The sequence below is a fragment of the Scyliorhinus canicula genome, chromosome 11 (assembly GCF_902713615.1).
Source record: "Scyliorhinus canicula chromosome 11, sScyCan1.1, whole genome shotgun sequence".
Lineage (NCBI taxonomy): Eukaryota > Metazoa > Chordata > Chondrichthyes > Carcharhiniformes > Scyliorhinidae > Scyliorhinus > Scyliorhinus canicula.
In genome coordinates, this window is record NC_052156.1 from 150,266,808 (window position 1) to 150,291,215 (window position 24,408).

General features: G+C 45.1%; 1 protein-coding gene across 1 annotated transcript in view; it reads right to left on the minus strand.

The window, feature by feature from the left end:
• The window catches only part of snd1 (staphylococcal nuclease and tudor domain containing 1), a 1,128,702-nt gene that overhangs the window by 1,065,274 nt on the left and 39,020 nt on the right, over positions 1–24,408 (minus strand). Inside the window, 4 exon segments of the mRNA XM_038812228.1 lie at positions 2,322–2,412; positions 9,683–9,789; positions 14,876–15,034; positions 19,141–19,232. Coding sequence (XP_038668156.1) covers positions 2,322–2,412; positions 9,683–9,789; positions 14,876–15,034; positions 19,141–19,232 — 449 coding nt within the window.

A 24,408-nucleotide genomic window follows, 5' to 3' on the forward strand; every position in this document is an offset into this window, starting at 1 on the left:
AAATCGACGCCAGCACTAACGTAGCCGGCAACTCCCCCTTTCCCACCACCTCACTAAACATACCCACCAGGTCGGGGCCAACTCCATTACAAAATTATTCTAAAACTCCGCCGGAAAGCAGACTGGCCCTGGGGCCTTCCCCGACTACATCCTACCAACACAGTCCATCAGCTCCCTTAACCCCAATGGCTCCTCCAATGCCTCCCTCTTCCCCTCCTCCAACTCTGGGAACTCCAACTCTAACATGTCCAGAACCGCCCATATCCTCAGTCTCCCCTACCGGCTCAGCCCTCTTACAGCCCCTCGTAGAAAGCCTTAAAACACCTCATTTATCCTCTCCAGCTCAGACACCACTGCCCTCCCCTGCATAATTTCCCTGGACGCTGCCTGACACCGCAACTGGTGGGCCAACATGCGACTCACCTTCTCCCCAGACTTGTACATCCCCCCGCACAACCCCGTCGCCCTCCGCAGCTGCCTCACCGCCTTATCCATTGTCAGTCAGTCAAATTACCCCCTGCAACTTTTTCCTCTCTGCCAACACCTCCTTCGTGGGGGATGCAGAGTATCGCCGGTCCACCTCAACTATCTCGTCCAATGAGATCACAATTCCTGCATATTCCTCCCCTCCTGTCCCCATGAGCACCATCCGGCTCACCATGAAAAAAAAATCGATCCTGGAATGCAGCCTATACAGAGAAGGAATACTGCCTTCCTCCGGGTTCCCGACCCTCCAAGGAAATACCATCCCCATCCTTTCCATGAACCCTCCCTAGCTCTTTTGCCATTCTCGACCTTCCCATCGACTGAGGGCTCAACCCTACTAGTAGTTGCACACCAAGATCTAGCAGGCACATGTAGACACTCCCTTGGCATATATTCTATAAGCAGACTTCAGTCTTCAACAAAGCACTTGGTCCTACCCCATTCTCGAAAACTCCCTCTTTTCCTCTCTAAACCTACAGAACAGAGTTCTCTGGTTAAACACAACAGACTGGATGTCTGCCGCTCCAGGTCAGCTTCTCTAACAATTATATTTTTCTAAGAAAAAAGAAAACCAATCATTTTCCTTTTGGAGCATAGCTCCACCCTCTGCAATTATGTCCAATTGCTACCTCAGGGCTTTATTGCTTCTCAAAGCCTTTTGGCTGGGTCAGATGTTCAAGAGTAGTTAAGGTAACAACTGCCAATTGCTCTTCAACTGAAACAAAAACGCTACAGTCTTAGCCCTGAATCTAAACCACAGTAAAGACAGTTATAGTACTACAATAAATACTTGCCCTGCTCACTGACGCTGCCTAAATATTAAGGCACAATTCCAACCATGGAGTGTTACCAATCCCGGTCGACTGTGTTAAGATTCAATAGTCACCCAATTACATTTAAACACGTTCCTCTGGAACAGTAATACGCAGACCAGAAGATTCAAAGTTACCGAGTTAGCTGATCTTAGTCAAGAATCATAGAATTTACAATGCAGAAGGAGGTCATTCAACGCATCGAGTCTGCACCGGCCCTTGGAAAGTGCACCCCACTCAAGCCCACAATTCCACCCTATCCCATCCCCGTAACCCCATCTAATCTTTTGGACACGAAGGGGCAATTTAGCATGGCCAATCCACCTAACTGGCACATCTTTAGACTGTTTATTTCTTTGATGGGGATGAGGGGAAGAACACAGCCAGGGTTCCTGTTCACAATTGTTAGTCAGTGATTCTTCATGGAAAGTACACATGGGGATGTTCGGCAAGTACCAGATTGAACTCGGCTTTTGATGCCTTCCATAGTTGAAAAGCCTTGTGACGTAGGCAGGAACAGTGGGAGATGGAGGGATGCGTTATACACTGAACTATGCTTACATTTGTATTTGTATCGTTTATTGTTATAAAACCATAAATGCTTTAATAAGATGTTTGTTTGAAAAAAAAAAATGCCTTTTGACATTTACTTCTCAGGCTTTCAATGGATTGCTATTTAGACAAAAGTTTCAGAATCGTAGCCCACCAAAAGTCGATGATTCTGGGTACCACATGGCAAAAATGAAGTTTAATTACAACACATCAGGGATTTGAAGCCACAAGTCTCAACCCAGCACCTGATCTCAGCCACATACAGTACTCCCCCACCCAAAAGATGAGTGATGGAGAAAAAAGAAAATGAGATAGAATCGTCTCTGCAGAACTATACTTTTATATCTCTCCAGTCGTTTACTACTAACTAAACCAATGAACTGAGCAGGATACTCCCGACATTCCCAATCACTTTAAAAAAAAATCACATTTAATTACTCCCCACTGTTGATTGTCAGAATGGATACTAACCTTGGCTACAAAATGCTTGTCCTTCTGATCCATGTTAGCTGTTGGAGCCACGTAGTCTTTCCAGATCCGGATTTTGCGTTCTTTGGCAGATCTGTCAACACAAGAAAGAGTATTTTAAGTGTATGACTGTATACCTTCAGCTAAAAAACAGGTATCACCGGAGGCAATAATCAAAATGATTATTAGCAAATGGAGGGGCCATATGAAGAGCAAGGAGAAGAATGAGAGCAAGAGAGAAAATGCTAGAAAATCTCAGCTGGTCTGCCAGCATGTGAAGGGAGAGAAAAGAGCTAATGTTTCGAGTCCAGATGACCATTTGTCAAAGTTTTGATCTATACAAGAATGAGAGCTACTGATACAACCTAGCACAGCCAGAGAAGGGGCCTTTTGGCAGTCTGGGTAAAGTTGAGATCTGTACTAATTTGTAGATGCAGCCATTGTACTGGTCAGAGTTGTTGCATTGCGGCTGATTATTGTTTCGCCTGAAGAAGCTAAGATAGATCCAATGGTCACCTCTAGAAGTCAGCAGGGACTGAGACTTCTCAATCATAGCGAAATGTAAGCTGGGAAAAAAGTATTGGCCACACATATCATGGGACCTCAGCTAGCCCCAGGACATTCTTGGCAGTCTCCACTTCACAGCCAACATTATGGCTCTGAGCTCGTGACCCCAAAATCTAATCCCATGACCCCATTGAAAGTCACAAGCCATGGTTTGGGAACCCAGAGAAAGAACAATAAATGCTGCATGTAAGTAGAGCTCCTTGAAGCAGCACCTATTTGAGTCACTAAAGCTCAAAATGGTTGGAGGCAAGGTGCGCTTCTCAATTATTTCCCGCTCAACTTTTGAAACTAATATGGCAGCACATTGGCAGTGGTTAGTACTCCTGCCTCTCAGCTCCAGGAACCCGGCTTCAATTACAGCCTTGGTTGACTGTATGGAGTTTCCACGTTCTCCCAGTGTCTGTGTGGATTTCCTCCAGGTGCTCCAGTTTCCTCCCACAGTCCAAAGATGTGCAGATTAGTTGGAGTCACAATGATAAATTGTCCCTTAGTGTCCAAAGATGTGCGGGGTAGTTGGGTTTTTACAGGGATAGGGCCTAGGTAGGGTGCTCTTTCAGGGAGTCAATCCAGCCCCGATGGGCCAAGTAGCCTCCTTCTGCACTGTAGGGATCCTATAGAACTCTGCCTCCGGCTTGGTGACTACAAAAAACACATATCTCAGAAAGTAGAGGGAGGGATGAATTGAACATGAATCTTAGAAATCGAAGCTTAATGGCGGCACGGTGGCCCAGTGGTTAACACTGCTGCCTCACTGCACTGAGGACCCACATTCGATCCCGGCCCACTGTCCATGAGGAGTTTGCACATTCACCCCGTGTCTATGTAGGTCTCACCCCCCCACAACCAAAGGTGTGCGGGATAGATGAATTGGCCATGCTAATTTGTCCCCAATTGGGGAAAAAAGCAATTTTAAAGAAGAAATGGAAGCTAAGACTAAGGAAATCTTTGACAAAATGCAAGGATCTTTCTGCGTAAAGTCACTGCAAATGAAATACACACATCTTTATTGCAACTGTATTTTAAACGGAGGTCTTGCCGTATGTGACAGATTAATGTAGCACCTCAAGAAAACGCAAGTTCATTACAATTGAGCTGATCAATCAAAAATGCGAAGACTTCAAGACAAGAGTATAAGAGGTAGAAATAGCCATTTTTATAAACTATAGGTTGTACAAAAAAATAAACAGAGTACTCAATCCTTTATTTTCCAATTAAGGGACAATGTGGCCAATTCACCTACTCTGCACATCTTTTTGGGCTGTGTGGGTGAGACCCATGCAGACACGTGGAGAATGTGCAAAATCCACACGGGCAGTGACCCGGGCCGGGATTGAACCCAGGTCCTCAGCGCTGTGAGACAGCAGTGCTAACCACTGCACCACCTTGCTGCCCCAAATATATATTTTATTTTTAACAAACTATGGAGCTCCTCAGTGCCTAAATACATTGAACAGAACAGTGTAATTAAGATGCTAACTCAACTAGAACAGTATGGAGAATGGACCCAGCGAAGGTGACAAGTTTTCTGTTCCAGATACATATTATGCAGACAGGATCAAGTATTCGGTCACAATAGCCCATCACTATTCACTGTTCCAGTGAACTCGTGAAATGGACATTGGAACCAGACAATCGGCACAAGTTGAACCGTAGTCCACTTTTGAGTCAGCATATACAAGACTGGTCAGCGGAGAAAATTTGAAGGTGTAAAAGTACAAAGATGCACGTAATCCGTCAAACTTTCTCCAAAAGCAGCTCTGAACTGACTAAATGAAGGAGGAGGAGATGGGGAGAAAAGGCTGTTGAACTAGCACAACAATCATATCATAAGGTTGGTGACTAAAACAAGGCTATACTATGCTAAGAGAATACACACCCCAGCCTCAGAGAGATAGCACTGAACAGAGGAACAATTCAACTACAAAACAATTTCCTCTACCATTTAGCCGATTTAATGCAGCATCCCACACCACTGCTTACTGCCATTAGATGGCAAGCAAACACTACTTATTTATTCACCGTTCTACTCAATTGTATTGATGCAATTCAGTCAGAGGACACACGTCCACCAGGATCAAGATATAGATCAGGCAAGCTATTCAGAACATAGTTTGAAGGATTTTTCACATACGTGAATACATTTCGCCGTTAATATTTCCAGGATACTGCAAGTTCCCTTCCTGACTACCAATTTTGATCCGATCCCAGGAACACACAACAGCCTCCGTCAAGCACCATCCATGAATACATGAATAAATTCACTTGAAAACTAAAATTTAAAATGTAATCTGGTTGCAAGGAAACAAGAGTCCGGAACAGATTTCAGAAGAACACTGGTGCTTGCTGTTAAGACTTTTATCTGCCTGGGGATGGACTTAACATGCATAGGAAAATCAACACCTCCCACTCACCCAGCAAATGCCTCTGCCAAACATTAGTATTCAGCTTACAAGAGATTTTACACTCATGACTGTTTCCAAAAGTGAAAATCCAATGATTGATGGAGGCAGAATTAGTAGGGGAGAATATAAAAAATGGGAGCAATAGAGAAGCAATAGGCCGCGGAGCCTGCAACATTATTCAATAAGACCATGCCTGATATTCTATCTCAACTCCACTTTTCCATCCTATCCCAAACTCAAGAGTCCAAAAATCTATCAATGTCTTGAATACACTGAAAAGAGAATTCATATTCTACAGGTACAAAATTCCAAAGATTCAAAATCGCCCATGGTGAAGAAATGTCTTGTCATCCCAGTCCTAAATGAATGATCCTTTATTCTGATACTATAACCCTCAGTACTAGACTTTGCAGCCATTGGAGACAGTCGTACCAGCATATGAATTAAGTGCAGTAGGCCATTCGGCCCTTCCATCCTGCTCTGCCTTTCAATAAGATCAGGTTGATCTGATCTTCACCTCACTCCACATTCCCAACTATCCTGATAACCTTTCACCCCTCCCTCATCAACAGCCCATCTACCTCGACCTTAAAAATATCCAGACTGCTTTGACCCCCTTTTGAAAAACAGTTCCATAGATCACTACCTCCGAACGATTTTTCATCTTTCTGAAATGTGTGACCTCCCCCCTATTTTTAAACAGTGAACCCCCCTAGTTCCAGAGGAACATCCTTTCCACATCCAAAGAACAAGGAACAATACAGCACAGGAACAGGGCCTTCAGCACTCCAAGCCTGTGCTGGTCATGATACCAACCTTTGCCAAAACCCTCAGCACTTCCTTGTGCCGTATCCCTCTATACCATCCTATCCATGTGTTTGTCAAGATGCCTTTTGAACGCCATTAACGTATCTGCTTCCACAACCTCCCCTGGCAACCCGTTCCAGGCACTCGCCACCCTCTGCATAGAACTCCACTCTGTCAAAATCCCATAGGATATGTTACAATCAAATCGCCTCTTATTCTTCTGAACTCCAGTGGATACAAGCCTAGCTTGTCCAACATTTCCTCAAGCAACTCTCCCATTCCAGATATTAGCCTTCTCTGAACTGCTTCCAACACACTGACACGTCCTTGCATAAGGAAACCAATACTATTCAAAGTACTCCAGATGTGGTCTTACCAATGTCCTTTTTTTTTTAATAAAGTGTGTGTATTAATACCAAGCCAAGCAATAGCTATGCAGTGGGGAATTGGAGCTCTCGGAGCCTCCCCTGAATTTTTTCGGGGGCAGTCTTTAATGATGTGAGTCACTGATTGGGATGCACCACAACTACAGTCCTGGTTCCCTGCAGAACCCCACTTGCGGCAATTTGTTTCACAAAGGCCTTGGCCAGCACAGAGTGCCTATGTTGACTTGGCAGGTTGAGACTGAGCGGGTGGGTTGTGGGAACTATGATGAAGGAGTGTTTTTTTTTTACTGGTGGCATGTTGGTTCCATTTCTACTGCCACCGGACCTCTGCTGTTATTCTTTGGCATGGTGGTCTTAGCCATACAGCTTGATGTAATGGGAGGCAAACAGCAAGTCCTTGTATAGCAACAGGCTTGGGTTGATGCAAACAGTCGCCAGGAATTTAATGTTGCAATCTCCCTCCTTATGCGAGGGGGTGGGAGCCAGGGGAGGGTGCCCGAGGTGATATACATTGTTATGTTGGCCTGGTTATCTACAAGACAGGTATGGATGTGTTGTACCACTGCTGCACAGCACTCTACAGTCAAGTGGACGACAGCAAGAGCTGAGGTCCTTAAGGTTTGAGCATTGCACCCTATGAAGAGCCAGCAAGTTTGCGGAGGAGGTTCGTTCACGTTTTGATCTTTGCTGCTGTCCTGCCCAGGTATATTTTCTATGTCAGTGTTCGGTCAAGGGCAATGCCCTGTGTAACTGAAACATAACTTCTCTAATTTTGTATTCAATTCCCCTTGCAATAAACAATAACTTTCTATTAGCTTGCCCAATTAATTGCTGCACTTGCATATTAACCTTTTGCAACTCCTACGCAAGAACATCTAGGTCTCTGCAATCACTCACTATTTATGGAATAGGGTTCTTTTTTATTCTTTGTGCCAAAATGGACAACTTCACATTTTCCCTTTGCCCACTCACTTAACCTATGCATATGTTCTATGCATATAGTAATGTTCTATGTTCAGTATGGTCATTGGATAGACATATGGACGATGAGGGAATAGCGTAGATGGGCTTTTGAGGGGTTTCACAGGACGGCGCAACATCGAGGGCCGAAGGGCCTGTACTGTTCTATATGTTCTATCCCTTTGGAGCCTCATTTCCACTTCACAACTTTCTTTCCTGCCCATCTGTCTCATCAACAAATTAAACAGTCATACCTTCGGTCCCTTCATCCAAGTCATTTATATAAATTGTAAAATGTTGAGCTTTCAAAACGGATTCCTGTGACAGAGCACTCATTACATTTTGCCAACCAAAAGAAATTACCCATTTATGCCTACTCAGTTCCCTATTAGCCACCGATCTGCCATTTTACGAACTGCACCATGAACCTTCTATTTTTCACATAGCCTTTGATGTGGCGCTTATCTTAATGCCTTCGGAAAATCTAACTACAGTATATCCATCTTTATCCACAGTATATGTTACTTCTTCAAACAACTCCAAATTGGTTGAACATGATTTACCAGTCTCTCTACATCTACCTCTCAGAATCTTATGCGGTTCAATGAAATAACCTCTCATTCTTCTAAACTCTGGAGCATAGGTCAATTCTTCTCAGATTAACCCTCTTCTTTTCTTTATTTTTCCAATTAAGGGGCAATTTAGCGTGGCCAATCTGAGTTGTGGGGGTGAAACCCATGCAGACACAGGGAAAATGGGCAAACTTCACACGGACAGCAACTCGGGGCCAGGATTGAACCTGGGACCTCAGCGCCGTGAAGTAGCAGTGCCAACCACTGGGCCACCATGCCGCCCAAGCTCAGCCTTCTTATCCATAGATAAGAATTATTTTATTCATTCTTGATGTGTGAGCATCCTGGCAATTTTTTGTCCATTCTTAATTGGTGGAGGTGGAAGTGTTGAGTAGCCTTCTTGAAACACTATAGTCTAACAGGTGCAGTACGGCCGTCGTGCTGCTGGGAAGGAAGTTACAGGTTTTGCCCCAGTAACAGCAAGTTAGTTCCAAGTCAAGATGGTGTCCAACTTGGAAAGGAACTTGCAGATTCCCATGCGTCTGCCATCCACACCCTTCTAGATGGTAGAGGCCATGGGTGTTTTTCTGGTCAATGGTAAGCCCCCACAAGAAGCTGGGAGTAGGTGGTTGAGCATCAAGGTAAGATGGTTAGATCCTCTCCTGTGGGAGATGGTCACTCCCTGACACTTGTGTGGGGCAAATTTCACTTGCTACTTATCAGTGCAAGCCTGAATGTTGTACAGGTCTTGCTGCATGCAGATACACTCTGCTTTATTAAGTGAAGAGCTATGAATGGTGCTTAACACTGCGGAAACATCAGCGAATATTCCCCACTTCTGGCATTAAGTTGAAGGGAAGGTAATTGATGAAGGAGCTGAAGCTGATTGGAGACTACGCGGAGGACGCCCAGCAGCCTCCAACAACCACAATCATCTTCCTTCGTGCAGGTATTACTCCAACCATTGGAGAGGTTTCCTCCTGATTCGCATGGACTTCAATTTTGTTACTTTTAATATTTTGCGAATGTTGCACTCTGCTAATGTAAGAATATCCTTCTTGAAGGAGATTAAAAATGTACACAGTATTCCAAGTCTGTTCTCACCAAAACCCCATAGAGTTGCAGTGGGACTTCCTTCCTCTTATGCTCTAACCCTGGCAAACACCATTTTCCCACCTAATTCCTCATTGTGTCTGCATGACAACTTCAAAATTCTTTTGTTTTACATTCAGGCGCCGGAATGTGGTGACTGGGGGCTTTTCACAGTAACTTCATTGAAGCCTACTTGTGACATTAAGCAATTATTATTAATTGAGTACCATTGGTACAGTGTACTGGTTGGAGAAGGGTGGAGCAAAGCTAAGATTTTTCCCTTTGACTTTCTCTCCCATACTCCAGCCACCAACTATGAGAAATTTTGGCACCCTCTCCCACTCTTATCATTTGTTGTTGTGCAAGTGACTATAAAAAATAATTGGTTTTGTTTCACATTTTTCAATATGAGCAATTGTTTGCACAGTGATCAGATGAAGTTTAAAGTAGAAGGGAATGCCATTGTCTACCCAATGAATTAAACACCTATAAATTCACTATTGTATTTCTGGCTAATTCTTTTGTTGTGCTCAACAAAATATTTTCCACTTCCAAAGTCACGCAATTAAACAATTTACCGTTCACCAGCTCGAAGCTTTTCTGGGCCCTGGGTATAAACTGCAATCGACCAGTCAACACAACGAGCAAATCCTTCACGAAGTAGCAGCTCAGTGATATTACCATTCTGTGGATAAAATGAGAAGAAGTTAGTGCGTGTCGCTTTTTAAAAGGCACTGGGTGGGATTTTCTGGCCATTCACGTTGGTGGGATCTTATGGTCCTGCCGACGACATATTCCGCAGCAGCAAGGAGTACATTCAATGGGAAATCCCGTTGACAGTGGTGGGACCAGAAGATCCTGCCACCGTCCTCCACCGCTGCAGAACATGCCACGAAGGGGGGCAAGATTTCACCCAATGCAAATAAACCACAACATTTTTTTCTGGTTATGTCATCAAACAGAAACGGCAGTGCCTTCTCTTGCCTTTGCCTTTTGTAGCCCTTTGGTACAAACAGTGCCATAAAATATTAACCATGCTTTCCCCCAGTTCTTTTCTAACATGATGCCTCTTCTCCTGATCTTTGAAGCAGATTGTTTTTCTTTTTACAACCAGCAGATGGCAGAATTGAGTAGCTTCAGCTGGTTTCAATCTTGCTGCTCACAATTAGACAGCTTCCCACAAACTTAACATAGCACAGGTGTGGTCGACAGCGCTTGCACAGCAATCGGCTTATGACCAGTGTTGGCCTTGTTGCAAACATCGGGAAAAGCTGAACTCGTTGGGAAGAGAAAGTGACTGCCCTGGAGATGAAGGCAACCTTTGATCAAGTATAAGAGAAGATCTAACGCAAAGGATTGCCGTGATTGCTGCACCTCAATTATCTCAGTCCTGGAACATCAGGGTGATGTCCAAATGGACTTTAGTAGTTCAAGGCAGCAACTCAACCACCATCCTCTCATGGGCAATTAGGGATGGACAATAAATGTTGACTTAGCCAGCAATGCACACATGCTCCGAAAGATGATAATCTACACCTATGGGTGAAAGAACGCCCCTTGATACTTCATACCAAAGGGTCCCAAGCATTGGTAGATTAGAAACAGTACCCACCAAGCAAAGGTTAAATTTTTTCCAAAAGAGATGAGAGCAGAAATGTATTCCAGTTGTCACCTGAGAGAGATACTGGTAGAAAAAAGGGGGTACAATGAAAATTACAGGCTACAATAGTCCAAACCAGTAATTAACAAGCTCCGCTGGTGTTCCGTAAGGGTCTGTCCTTCAGGTGGTCCAAAATTTGATATAAATTGCAAGTTAATAACTTGCAACGCCAGGTCAATGCCATAAGAGAAACTAAGCCAGAATCCTCATGCCCACCATTCACATGGCACCACACAACCAGACTGGTTCCCACTTTCATGGCATGAGTCATAAGTGAAGAACAAGAATGTTGTTTTAGAAGTATGATTTATGTTACTGTTACAAAATACAGCAAGATTGGTTTTCAACACGCACTAGGCTGTGGAATTAGCTGAACGTGGAGCCCAACATAAGATGGAAACTTGGAACCAGGTATCACCTCTTGTTCAGGATTCATCTGAGGAAGGAGCTGCGCTCCGAAAGCTCGTGTTTGAAACAAACCTGTTGGACTTTAACCTGGTGTTGTAAGACTTCTTATTGTGCTCACCCCAGTCCAACGCCGGCATCTCCACATCATGGCTACCATCGACGCCGCAAACTGCCGGCTCAAAGTGGAGAGGATCTCCAGGAAGATCGCGCATATAGACACTGACATTAAGTTTCTACAAAGATGCAAAAAAGCAGACAAGATCCCGAAAGGGTTACAGATCACAAACCCACTCAAGTCGACCTACAACACAGACTACGCTGAAAGACTCTGCCGCCGCACCTCTGTCACACTCCTCAAACACCTCATACACCAGCTCTACAGCAGTCGACGCAACCTGGAAACCAAGATAGAGGCCATATTCTCAAATTGCGCTCAGGACACAGCAGACCAGCTGCGTAACAGCGCCAAACAGATGAGACAACGATACTATGCCACCTATATGCACACCAAGAACAGGAAGCTTGAGAAACTCGGCATCACCACCAGCAGTAACCAAGCTTCCACCAGTACCACAGTCAAAAACAATACAGGGAAATCTATTGTCAACTTGCAAGGCTACACCTCCAACCAGATAAAATCGAAGTCCTCAGCAGAGGGCTCAATTTCTGCACCACCACCAAAATGGACCCCATCAGTCTCGCGGCTGACACGGAGGAATTCATCAGGCGAATGAGGCTCCAGGAATTCTTCCACAGACCCAAAGAGGCCGACAACAAACCCAAAGAGACAACCAATGAACCGGAAGAGCACACCGCGAGATCTGCGGTGCAGCAAACAAAAAGGAAAGAGTCGAATGGGATCCCTCCGGAAGGCCGCTGCCCTAGACTTGACATGTATGCTGAAGCCGTCAGAAGACGTGTCAATGCCAGATTCATCAGTCGCATTCACAAGGCAGCCCCAAACATCACCCAAGCACAGCGCAACGCCATCCGCGCTCTCAAAACCAACCGTAACATCGTCATCAAACCAGCAGACAGAGAGGCCACTGCGGACTACTGCAAAGAAGTATACCGACAACTCAACAACCAGGAACACTACAGACAGTTACCCGCAGATCCAACCAAGGAACACATCCGCCAACTCAACAGACTGATCAAGACCATGGATCCAGACCTTCAGAGCACCCTACGTGCTCTCATCCCACGTAATCCCCGCATTGGAGACCTCTATTGCCTCCCAAAAATACACAAGGCCAACACACCAGGCCGGCCTATCGTTTCAGGCAATGGGACCCTGTGTGAGAACCTCTCTGGCCACATCGAGGGCATCTTGAAACCCATCGTACAAGGTACACCCAGCTTCTGTCGCGACACGACGGACTTCCTACAGAAACTCAGCACCCATGGACCAGTTGAACCAGGAACATTCCTCGTCACAATGGATGTCTCGGCACTCTACACCAGCATGCCCCATGACGACGGCATTGCTGCAACAGCCTCAGTCCTCAACACCGACAACTGCCAATCTCCAGACGCAATTCTACCACTCACCCGCTTCATTCTAGATCACAACGTCTTCACCTTCGACAACAAATTCTTCATCCCGATGCATGGAACAACCATGGGGACCAAATTCGCACCTCAATATGCCAACATCTTCATACACAAGTTTGAACAAGACTTCCTCACCACACAGGACCTGCAACCGACGTTATACACCAGATACATCGATGACATTTTTTTCCTTTGGACCCACAGCGAAGAATCACTGAAACGACTACACGACGAGATCAATAAATTCCATCCCACCATCTGACTCACCATGGACTATTCTCCAAATTCTGTTGCATTCTTGGACACACTCATCTCCATCAAGGACGGTCACCTTAGCACTTCGCTTTACCGCAAGCTCACAGACAACCTCACTATGCTCCACTTCTCCAGCTTTCACCCGAAACACATTAAAGAAGCCATCCCCTATGGACAAGCCCTCCGTATATACAGGATCTGCTCAGACGAGGAGGAGCGTTAACAGACACCTACAGATGCTGAAAGATGCTCTTGTACGAACGGGATATGGCGCTCGACTCATCGATCGACAGTTCCAACGCGCCACAGCAAAAAACCGCACCGACCTCCTCAGAAGACAAACACGGGACACCACTGACAGAGTACCCTTCGTCGTCCAGTACTTTCCTGGGGCGGAGAAACTACGACATCTTCTTCGCAGCCTTCAACACATCATCAGTGAAGATGAACATCTTGCCACGGTCATCCCCACACCCCCACTACTGGCCTTCAAACAACCGCGCAACTTCAAACAAACCATTGTTTGCAGCAAATTACCCAGCCTTCAGAACAGCGACCACGACACCACAGAACCCTGCCAGGGCAATCTCTGCAAGACATGCCAGATCATCGACTTGGATACCACCATTACACGTGGTAACACCACCCACCAGGTACGCGGCACATACTCGTGTGACTCGCCCAATGTAGTCTACCTCTTACGCTGCAGGAAAGGATGTCCCGAAGCATGGCACATTGGCGAGACCATGCAGACACTGCAACAACGAATGAACGGGCATCGTGCGACAATCACCAGGCAGGAATGTTCCCTTCCAGTCGCGGAACACTTCAGCAGTCAAGGGCATTCAGCCTCTGATCTCCGGGTAAGCGTTCTCCAAGGTGGTCTTCAGGACACGCGACAACGCAGAATTGCCGAGCAAAAACTTATAGCTAAGTTCCGCACGCATGAGTGCGGCCTCAACCGGGATCTTGGATTCATGTCGCATTACATCCACCCCCCACCATCTGGCCTGGACTTGCAAAATCCTACCAACTGTTCTGGCTTGAGACAATTCACACCTCTTTAACCTGTGATTATCCCTCTCTCTGGATCTGTAATGATTTGATTACCTGCAAATGCTCGCATTCCAAGCATTGTCCAGCATCTCTGACTTTGTCTATATAAATGTTTCTGAAACATACCTCTCCATTCACCTGAGGAAGGAGCTGCGCTCCGAAAGCTCGTGTTTGAAACAAACCTGTTGGACTTTAACCTGGTGTTGTAAGACTTCTTACTGTGCTCACCCCAGTCCAACGCCGGCATCTCCACATCACCTCTTGTTGGCTCACTAAAAGCAATGCCTTTCTTCTTGTTAATTCCATGAGGTTTTGTTTGCAGTGGTAGGCAAAAGCAGGTGAGATTGGATTAGTAGGTTGTCCATCAGGTGCACCCACATTTCATAAATATTCATCTGTTGGGTTGATGCTTAAATCTGCAGCACCAGAGGAACTAGACAGCATACAGAGTACACTTATTCTTTTACCTCCAGGATACAGCAGTTTCCCAAAACATGATGGAACATCTTGTCCGTACGAATAATCAAATGCTACTTTGCAAGCAAATTTTAGACACAATCGGGAAATCTTAAAAATGTAAGTTATCCAGACCACAGTAAAGTTGAGAATAGTTGATGGGATAGACTGGAAAAAATATCCTGCACCTGATTCATGCAACATCTGACAAGTATTTGATGGATAGTGCAGACTGCAATTTGCTTTATTTATATAATGTTGCACCTTGCAACTGTTTCGTATTATGACAAAAAATATTCCTAATTTTCAGATATCTCTCTGCCCCAAGTGCACAATCTATGACAAATGGCACAGGAAGAGCTTTTCCTTTGTCAAAACTCACCGGGTGAAGAATGGTTCCTAGAATGACCTGATTCTGCACACTCTCCAAGATGATCTGGACATCCCTTTGCAGAAGGCGTGATTCTGTGAAAAACTTTGCTTCAGCTGCAAATGGTTCTGGTGTTTCTGCCCCATCGGCTTCACGTTTAAACGTCGGGCACTGCGCAAAGAAAGTTGTGAAATAAATTAGAAACTCTGTATACGCGAGGTAATTATGGCAGAAGTTGCTTATTCCGGTCTGCTTTAGTACTGTCATCTCAGATTAACATATTACACCAATAATTATTTGGGTAGTACGAGCCACTCTAAGTCATTGCAGGAATACAGCTGGAGCAACAACAGAAATTTCACTCAAATAATTTCAGTAATCCAGGAAGAAATTCTGTATAAAAGTGGACTATTGTACAGCCATCGAGTACTGTCAGTTTGCCTCAACTAATAGTGCTCTGCAACCTACACGTAGATATTAAAAGTTGTAATGGACAGATCGTGGGCAGGATTTGCAAAATTATGTAATGGGTTAAAGGCTTGCTTCATGCAAAACCATCTTGTGGTTTAAACCTTAATGTGATGCTATTTTGATTTTTCTGAATAATTACAGCACAGGGGACCTCCATTTGGTCCTCTGCATGCCTACTGGCTCTCTGCAATTCACCTGTGCCACTCTCACGCTTTTCCTGTAGCTCTACGCATTTTTCTTTTTCAGGTAATCATTCCATTCCGTTACGAATGAACCTGCCTCCACCACCCTCTCCAGCAAATCATTCCTGCTCCTTTCCTTTTGCTGCACAAAAACAATTTTTTCTCATGTCGCCATTGCTTCTTTCGTTAATTACCTTAAATCTCAGATTCTCAATTCTTCCATCAAGGGGAACAGTTTCTCCCCACTTATCCCCTTGGGATTTTGAATACCTCCACCAAATCCCATCTCCAGAACAGAAGCCCTTTGGAAACAATTCTCATGAATCTTTTCTGCACCCTCTCCAATGCCTTCATTAGTCCAGTTGAGGCAGAACCAGGTTTTATACAGGTTTAACATGATTTCCTTGCTCTTGTACTCTCCACTCCCATTATTAAAGCCCAGAATGAATTGCACTTTAGATTAAAATTGCATCTTTTATTTGATAAAATTATAAGACAAAGGAGCAGAATTAGGCCATTCGGCCCATCGGGTCTGCTCCACCATTCAATCATGACTGATATGTTTCTCATCCCCATTCTCCTACCTGCCCCACATAACCCCTGATCCCCTTATTAATCAAGAACCTATCTATTTCTGTCTCAGACACTCTGATTTGGCCTCCACAGCTTCTGTGGCAAAGAATTCCGCAGATAATAGTGTCTCACTGCATTTTCCTTACAAAATGAATCACTTCACATATCTCTGCATTAGATTTCATCTATCTCTTGTCCACCCATTACACAACCTTTGTCCTGAATCATCGTTTGTAAAAGCTTCCCCACCAAGGTTAAATTGACTGGCCTGTAGTTGCTGGGCTTATCTTTATATCCTTCTTTGAATAAAGGCGCAACATCTGTATTTCTCAAGTTCGGTGGAAACACCCTGATTCTAGACAGAAATATTATGGCCAGTGCCTCTGCAATTTCCACACTCTTCCTCGGGTATCTTTGGATTCATCTCACCCAGTCCTAGTGCCTTATCAACTTTAAGGAGACAGCCTACTCCATACCTTCCCATCAATTTTAAACCCTTCAAGTGAGTGAATAGCTTCCTCTTTCACCATAACTTGGGCAACACCATCTTCCTTGGCAAAAACAAATGCGAAGCATTCATTTAATACCTCAATTTAATTTAATTTAATTTAATTTAATTTAATTATTTAATTTAATACCTCAGAGTATAACACAAAAACCAGAAGGGGTAGGCGATTCAGCCCCTCGAGTCGCTGCCATGCAGTACGATCATGGCTGCTCTCATCTCAGCCTCACATCCAACTTCCTGCCCATTCCCCATAACCCTTCATCCCACTACTAATTAAAACCTATCTATCTCCTCCATAAATGTGTTTTATGTTCCAGCGTCCACTGGATTTACATCATCCCTCAAGCAAGGGGGATTCTCAGGTGCAGTCTCACCAATGCCCTATACAGTTGCAACCAGACGCCCCTAATGTTCTGCTATATTCCATCAGCAATAAATGCCAAAATTCCATTTGCCCTTCCTTATTACCTGCTGTACCTGGCACCATGGCTAAAATGGCATCATGTTTGCAATTCCACAGACCATAGAGTGGCTGATGCAAGAACTAGACAATGTTACTCTGGTAAAATAAGGGACGGCCTTCTCATATTTCAGGTGGGATGTTGATATGTAGAATGGTCTTTGCTCTGTACTATATTATGCAATATTTGATCTAAAAACACTGGCCTGCCAATGTAAAGGGAGCTTTACTCCATCTCCATGGTATCCAAGGCCTTGAGTGCTGAATGATGATAGAGGCGGCCGGAAATGCAAGTGCTCCATTCCTCAGCACATCATCACTGAGCACAAATAATATATTTTTAAAAATTAAATCTCCTGTAATACAATATGTAATTGTAAATGTACAAATATATAAATGTACAATATGTTATTCTACTACTGAAGCAAAGCAGTGTTTAAATTCTTCTTGCTCGGAGGTCAGAAAATCTAATTGGCGTAAGGAAGCACAAGCAGAGGTGATTCTAAATTTAAACGTTTGATCAGTGAACTTTGTAGATTGAAATATGTTAGTCAAGTTCAGGTTCCAAATAAAACAAACAGAATTAGAAAATGGTTTTGTGAGAAGTTTCTGAATGGGATGAAGTATAATATTTACCAGAAATTTATAAATATATAGTTAATAGTAACAGACATCTGAGCTCACAATTCTGCTACCAAAATTGTGTTTTATTGGAAGGGATTTCCTATGTCATACAAGCAACACAAAACAGAAAATAAGTAAATACTGCATTTGTATGGTGTACCTTTCACAACCCCAAGATATCCCAGAGCCAAATAAGTACTTTTGAAGTACAATCACTTAAAGAAAACATGGCAGCCAATTTCTCCCCTCAAGCTCCCACCAACAATGTGATAATGACCAGATAATAAGTGTTTGCTTTTGGTGATATTGATTGTTTGGCCAAGGTACTAGGGAAAGCCCTCATGTCTGTTAAGAGAAGGTGAAGTGCAGAGGATGAAAACACGATGGAGGTCATGCATTTTCTGAGAAGGACAAATCACGAAGCTACCCTTGCACATTAGCTGGTTTCATAACATATTTTACTGATACTTCAAGTAGTGATGGACAACACAGGAAAGCCAAGGGCTGGAAAGAATATAAATAAAAAATAAGTTACGCTCCAATCATTTGAAGCTCATGTGTCATGGAATAATTTACTCCCGTGGCACTATCACCAGCCAGCTCTGAAAACAGCTTCAAGGTGGGGCACTACTGGAGTGGGGAGTGGGTGGTGCATATCCTCCGACTAGCATCTCTTAGCAACAAGATTTAGTTTTAAAATAATCAAAGATTTAGGATTACAGGTGTTCATATCCATCCTCCATGGTAGAGATGCGCTCCATTAATATTAAACTTCAGCAGAAAAATTTAATTTTCAAATGAATTACCAAATGGATGGATTAAAACACAACCTTGTAGAAAATTATAATTTTTTTATGGAGGTGAAAGGGAAAGTTAAATGGCAACAAAAATATAGACTTATTCTCAAATATTACGCATTGAGGTGAGAGGATACTTTTGCTTCCAAAATATATTTTAATTTAACCTCGACTTCCATCAATTTCCACTGCCCTCTGCTTTCAGAGGCTCACAGAGTTAAAAACCGAAAATATTCCAAATACTCAGCAGATCCAGCAGCATCTATGAACAGAGACAGAGTTGTTTTGTTCATCAGAACAGGTCTGAGTCAACCTGAAATGTCAACTCTCTTTCTCTCTCCCCACCATTTTCAGTTCTTCTCAGATCACTCTTCCCAGCAGCAGAGGTATTTTGTTTTTCAGCAGTGTTGAGTATTGGCAGCCAAAATTAAACAAAAGAATCACGTTTCATCATTTTGACAGACATTCTAAAAACACAAGGATTGTGATCGGCCAATTATCGAAGGTGTCATTATTTTGTTTTGATCAAAGGGTGGTACAGTGCATTAGAAAAACTGAGTTTACAAGGTCAGCCATGCCCAGTTGGAAATCAATCTGAACCTGCAGGCAAGTCAATACAGTTATATGTTAAATGTAACATAGATCTTTTTAGACAAACGTACCTTGACACCAGAAAGCATAACTGTCACCAGGTAGTAGTCTGGCAGCAACAAAGCTCTCACGACACTTCCATCTCGCACATGCTCAATAACAGCTGTTCAAAGAAAAAAAAATCAATCCACATCCCATGAAAAACAGAAACTTGCATTAGTTTGACATCTTTAATGTAGAAAAGAGGTGTTTATAGAGCGGAGAAACAGAATCAGCCCCTGAGCCAAGAGGTAATCAAAAAATAGTCAACGGGTTTTTCTGTTAAACATAAAAAATTGAAGAAAAGTGGAGAGAGGAGGACTCAAGGAATGGTGTTCATCCCAAGGTAGCTAATGGTTATATCAATAGGTAAGAGAGACGGAGAAAGCCGCATTCAGGAAGTTGCAGAGCATCAGGTTAGAGAAGGGTGAAGAGATTGAGTATGCACAATCATGGAGCGGGATTGAATTGGAAAACATTAAACTTCACACTGGGGCATGATAGTGATATTGATTAGGGACAGGGCTTTGAACAAGTTGGGAGTTCATAGTAGTGGATGGGAGAACAGCAAGAATTGGCATTGGAGCCCAGAATTGGCGAAGGCGCACTGGGATGAGGCAAGGATGGAGGTGGGTGATGTTGTGGAGAAAGTAAGTTCTGGTGATGCCTTGATTCCACAATCACCTGACAAAGAAGCAAAAGTTCTATGACAGAACAGATGCTAAAATCGGAAAATAAGAAATGGAAAGTTCCAGCCCAAAGTCCAGACCCCGGACAACAATGTACACTCTCCATGCTAGAGGATGAATTAGTCAGATGCTATCTGCAACAGCAAACACTTGCATTTATATAGCACATTAACATTGTAACGGGCAATTTGATACAAAACTAGCTACGGCAGGCATGTTAACCTGCAGACCTCAGAAATCCTCTATTTGGCCCCCGGAGTGATTTGAAAATGCAGCAAAATGGGCTTGTGAATTCAAAGATTTCTGTGGGGGACTGCTCCTCCGATCACAGCCAGTTTCTCTGCCATGTTTGCTGGTGATAGGCTCACTAATGAGTGGATGAGGAACGAACAAAGGCAACCAAGTATGTGCATCATAATTGAGAGATTTTGGGGCATGTTGGACCACCCTCACTATGCTTTCCCCCAACTCCCCTCAACAGCCACCCACTTGCAGGTGCCCCTCATCCTCATTCCAGGTGTCTTTTTCTGCTGTCATCGCACCTATCCTACCCCAGCTGATTTAGGGGGTGAGCGCATACGTGAGACAGATGTTCGTGCGAAAGCTCATCTCAGTGCCAATAGCATGTCAAGTTTGCAAGCAGTTTGGTTCAGCCTCAGTTGTCAGGGGGAAGGATAGAATCATTGGCTAGGGAACCAAGTTTGAAGCAGGAACCAAAGATAATGGCTCGACTCTTGCCAATACTTAATTGGGGGAAATTCTTCCTCGTCCAGCATAAACTAGCAATCTTACAACTTAAAACCGTGGAGATGTCAAGATAGTGTTGGCTGTTACAGATGTATATGTGAAAACCGACTCCTTTATAGATGAGAGATAGGTGGGTGCCAGGGATGGATCATTGGAGGATTGTAGCCACCGAAGTTGGCCATTTCCCCGAATACAAAATGGAGGAACGCAAAGCATATAGGATAAAATGGACAATGTTTGCAGCGCCAGCAGGCTGCACCTAGCAGGTGTGGATTCTGTCTGCTAAGAAAGCAGACAGCACCGAAACGAACATTCCGCATACTAATGAGGCAATCACCGGGATAATTAGCATGTTAATGGAACGATTCCAGAGACAATGGACACAAATGGGGAAGCAACTGCAACATTGTAAAGGATACCAGACACTCAGGCACCAACAGGGTTCGAAAACAAAGAGACTGAGAGCCCGCCCAGTAGCTAAGGAACAGCCTCAGTATTGGGGGGATTCAAACATATCGATTGGGAAGAGACCCAATCGATTCCAAGCAGGTAAGGGAGCCCGCCCAAAGGGGCGCGGATCCCTGGGACCTATAAAAGACAGGTCCCACACATGGTTCAGTCTTCTTGTCCAGCCCTCCTCTCTCTTTGACCAGCACTCCTCCGTGGACCAGCACCTCGACCAGCTTTTGCCAAGAAGACCCTGAAGGAGAGAGAGGTTCGGACAGCAGCCACCAGCAAGTAAGTGTCTCACAACGATCGCTACCAGAGATAGGACACTCCTGACCCCTTTTAACTTATACCAACCTAAAGTCTGCAGACCAGAGCAGAGCAAGAGGCCTTGTTCCCTGACCTGGCAGTTCCTTCGAGATAAGTATTAGTTTATTTAGCAGTAGGAATAGCTTAATCCTTTTAGCGTGTGCATGGGTAGTTATTATAATTGTATTATAATAAACTCAGTTGTTTGAACTTACTAATTGGTGTATGGTTTTATTGCTTTGAACTTCACCTTGAACTTGTGGCTGTATCTTTTTTTTTATAAATGTTTTTTATTCAGTTTTCATGTTTTATATTGAACAAATTACAAATTGTTAGAGAGAGAAAAAAACACGCAAAAATTAACATATATATTTACAGGTGAGCATCTTCGTAGTAATAACTGTGGCCTCCCCCTCTTTGTCGGCATACTTATTTTACATTCCCCAACATGTTTATTGGCGTTTATTTAGTTTGGTTTTGGGCCTTAGCTAGCCATCAAACCCCCCGTAACGAGCCCGTAGCACCCCCCCCCCCCCCCCCCCCCCCCCCCCCCCCCCTCCCCGCCGCTACCTTCCCCCGACTATTCTTCCTCTTGTACGTTGGCCACAAACAGGTCCGGAACAATTGCACGAATGGCTCCCACGTTCTGTGGAAGCCGTCGTCCGACCTCGGATGGCGAATTTGATTTTCCTCCATTTGGAGAGAATCCGAGAGGTCGGACAGCCAGTCTGCAGCTCTGGGCGGTGCTTGCTGACCGCCAGCCAAACAGGATTCTACGGCGGGCGATCAGGGAGGCAAAGGCAATGGGGTCCGCCCTCCTCCCCAGGAATAGATCTGGCTGGTCTGAAACCCCGAAGACCGCCACTATCGGGCATGGCTCCACCCTCACCCCCACCACTTTGGACATAGCCTCGAAGAAGGCTGTCCAGTACTCCACAAGTCTGGGGCAAGACCAGAACATGTGGGCGTGGTTGGCCGGGCCTCTTTGGCACCGCTCACATCTGTCCTCCACCTCCGGGAAGAACCTAATCATACGGTTTCTCGTTAAGTGGGCTCTATGTACCACTTTTAGTTGCGTCAGGCTGAGCCTTGCGCACGTGGAGGTGGAGTTGACCCTATGCAGTGCTTCGCTCCAGAGTCCCCACCCTATCTCCATCCCCAGGTCGTCCTCCCATTTCCTTCTTGTTGCGTCCAGTACGGTGTCGTCCCTATCTACCAGTCGGCCATACATGTCACTACAGTTCCCTTTCTCTAGGATACTTGCGTCCAGTAGGTCTTCCAGTAGCGTCTGTCGTGGCGGTTGTGGGTACGTCCTTGTCTCCTTTCGTAGGAAGTTTTTGAGCTGCAGGTACCGTAGCTCGTTCCCCCCAGCTAGCTGAAATTTCTCTGTCAGTTCATCCAGTGTTGCGATCCTGTCGTCCGTGTATAGGTCCCTGACTGTCAGTGTCCCCCCCGTCCTGTCTCCACCTTTTGAAGGTGGCGTCAGTCAGTGCTGGTGTGAACCTATGGTTGTTGCAGATGGGAGCCTTGTCCGACATTTTGTTCAGGCCAAATTGCTGCCGCAGTTGGTTCCAGGATTGGAGGGTGGCTGTCACCACTGGGCTGCTGGAGTGTTTTTTGGGTGGGGATGGGAGTGCTGCCGTGGCGAGGGCCCGGAGGGAGGTCCCCATGCAGGAGGCCTCCTCCGCACGCACCCACTCGGCTTCTGGCTCCTGGATCCATCCCCTTACTCGCTCGGCTGTTGCCGCCCAGTGGTAGAATTGTAGATTCGGGAGGGCTAGCCCCCCCCTGGATTTTGTTTTCTGTAGGACCTTCTTTGGGATCCTAGCATTTTTACCCCCCCATACGAATGCCATGATAAGTTTGTCCAGCGCTATGAAGGCCTTGGGGATGTAGATCGGAATGGATCTAAACAGGAAGAGGAACCTGGGCAATACGTTCATTTTGATCGTCTGGACTCTTCCTGCGAGGGAGAGTGGGAGTGTGTTCCATCTTTGCAGGTCCTTTTTTACTTCCTCCGCCAGGCTGGTGAGGTTCCACTTGTGGATCCCTTTCCAGTCATGGGCTATTTGGATCCCCAGGTAGCGGAATTTATGTCGGGCTTGTTTGAACGGCAGCCCCTTTAGTGCTGCTCCCCCCCCCCCCCCCCCCCCCCCCCCCCTTGCTGGTGTGCTGGGAAGATCTCGCTTTTGCTCATGTTGAGTTTGTAGCCCGAGAAGGCTCCAAACTCTTTCAGGAGCGCGATGATTCCGTCCATGCTGCTTTGTGGGTCCGAGATGTAGAGGAGCAGATCGTCTGCATAGAGTGAGACTCTGTACTCTCTGCCTCCCCTTCGGATCCCCCTCCAATTTTTTGCTGCCCTGAGCGCAATTGCTAGCGGTTCGATTGCTAGTGCGAACAGCAGTGGGGACAGTGGGCATCCTTGTCTGGTGCCCCCGTGCAGCTGGAAGTATTGGGAGTTGGTATTGTTTGTGGCTGTATCTTAACGATACCTGGCGACTCCAGAGCTAAGTAAAGAAACAGAGCCAAATTGAGTGTTAAGCACACTCACCCACAACGACCAACAGGATACTAGTGGAAAAGGGCAAGTGCGGGAAAGGACGTCATTGCAGGTGATACTCGAGCTGTGATTGGACAGATCAGAATGGAACCAGGCTGGCACAGTCCCACCAGCTGGATGACAAGTGGCGAGGCACAAAATACAGGACTATCTGCATGCCAAACAACAGAAGCAGCAGGTGAATCCCACAACCAGCAGGTCAGACCAAAGCTACGATGGAAGAGCTAAGCATTTCAATACAAAAGGCAAGCATTTGCTCATCAACATGAGCCAGAGGTATTGCATGATCCACTTCAGCCTCCTCCCAAGTCCCCAGCACAACATGCCAGGCCTCAGCCAATTTGATTCACTCCACACGTTAAGCAACAGCTGAAGACTCGGTGGGCTAGTGGACAAAGGAAAGTGGCGGGGCAGCTGATCAGATGATCTCAATCTTAGTGACAAAGAAGTCCATGAGGCTCAAGTTGGCTATGATAGATTGGGAAATGTTACTTAAAGGGATGACAGTGGATAGGCAATAGCAAACATTCATGGAGCGCATGGGGGAA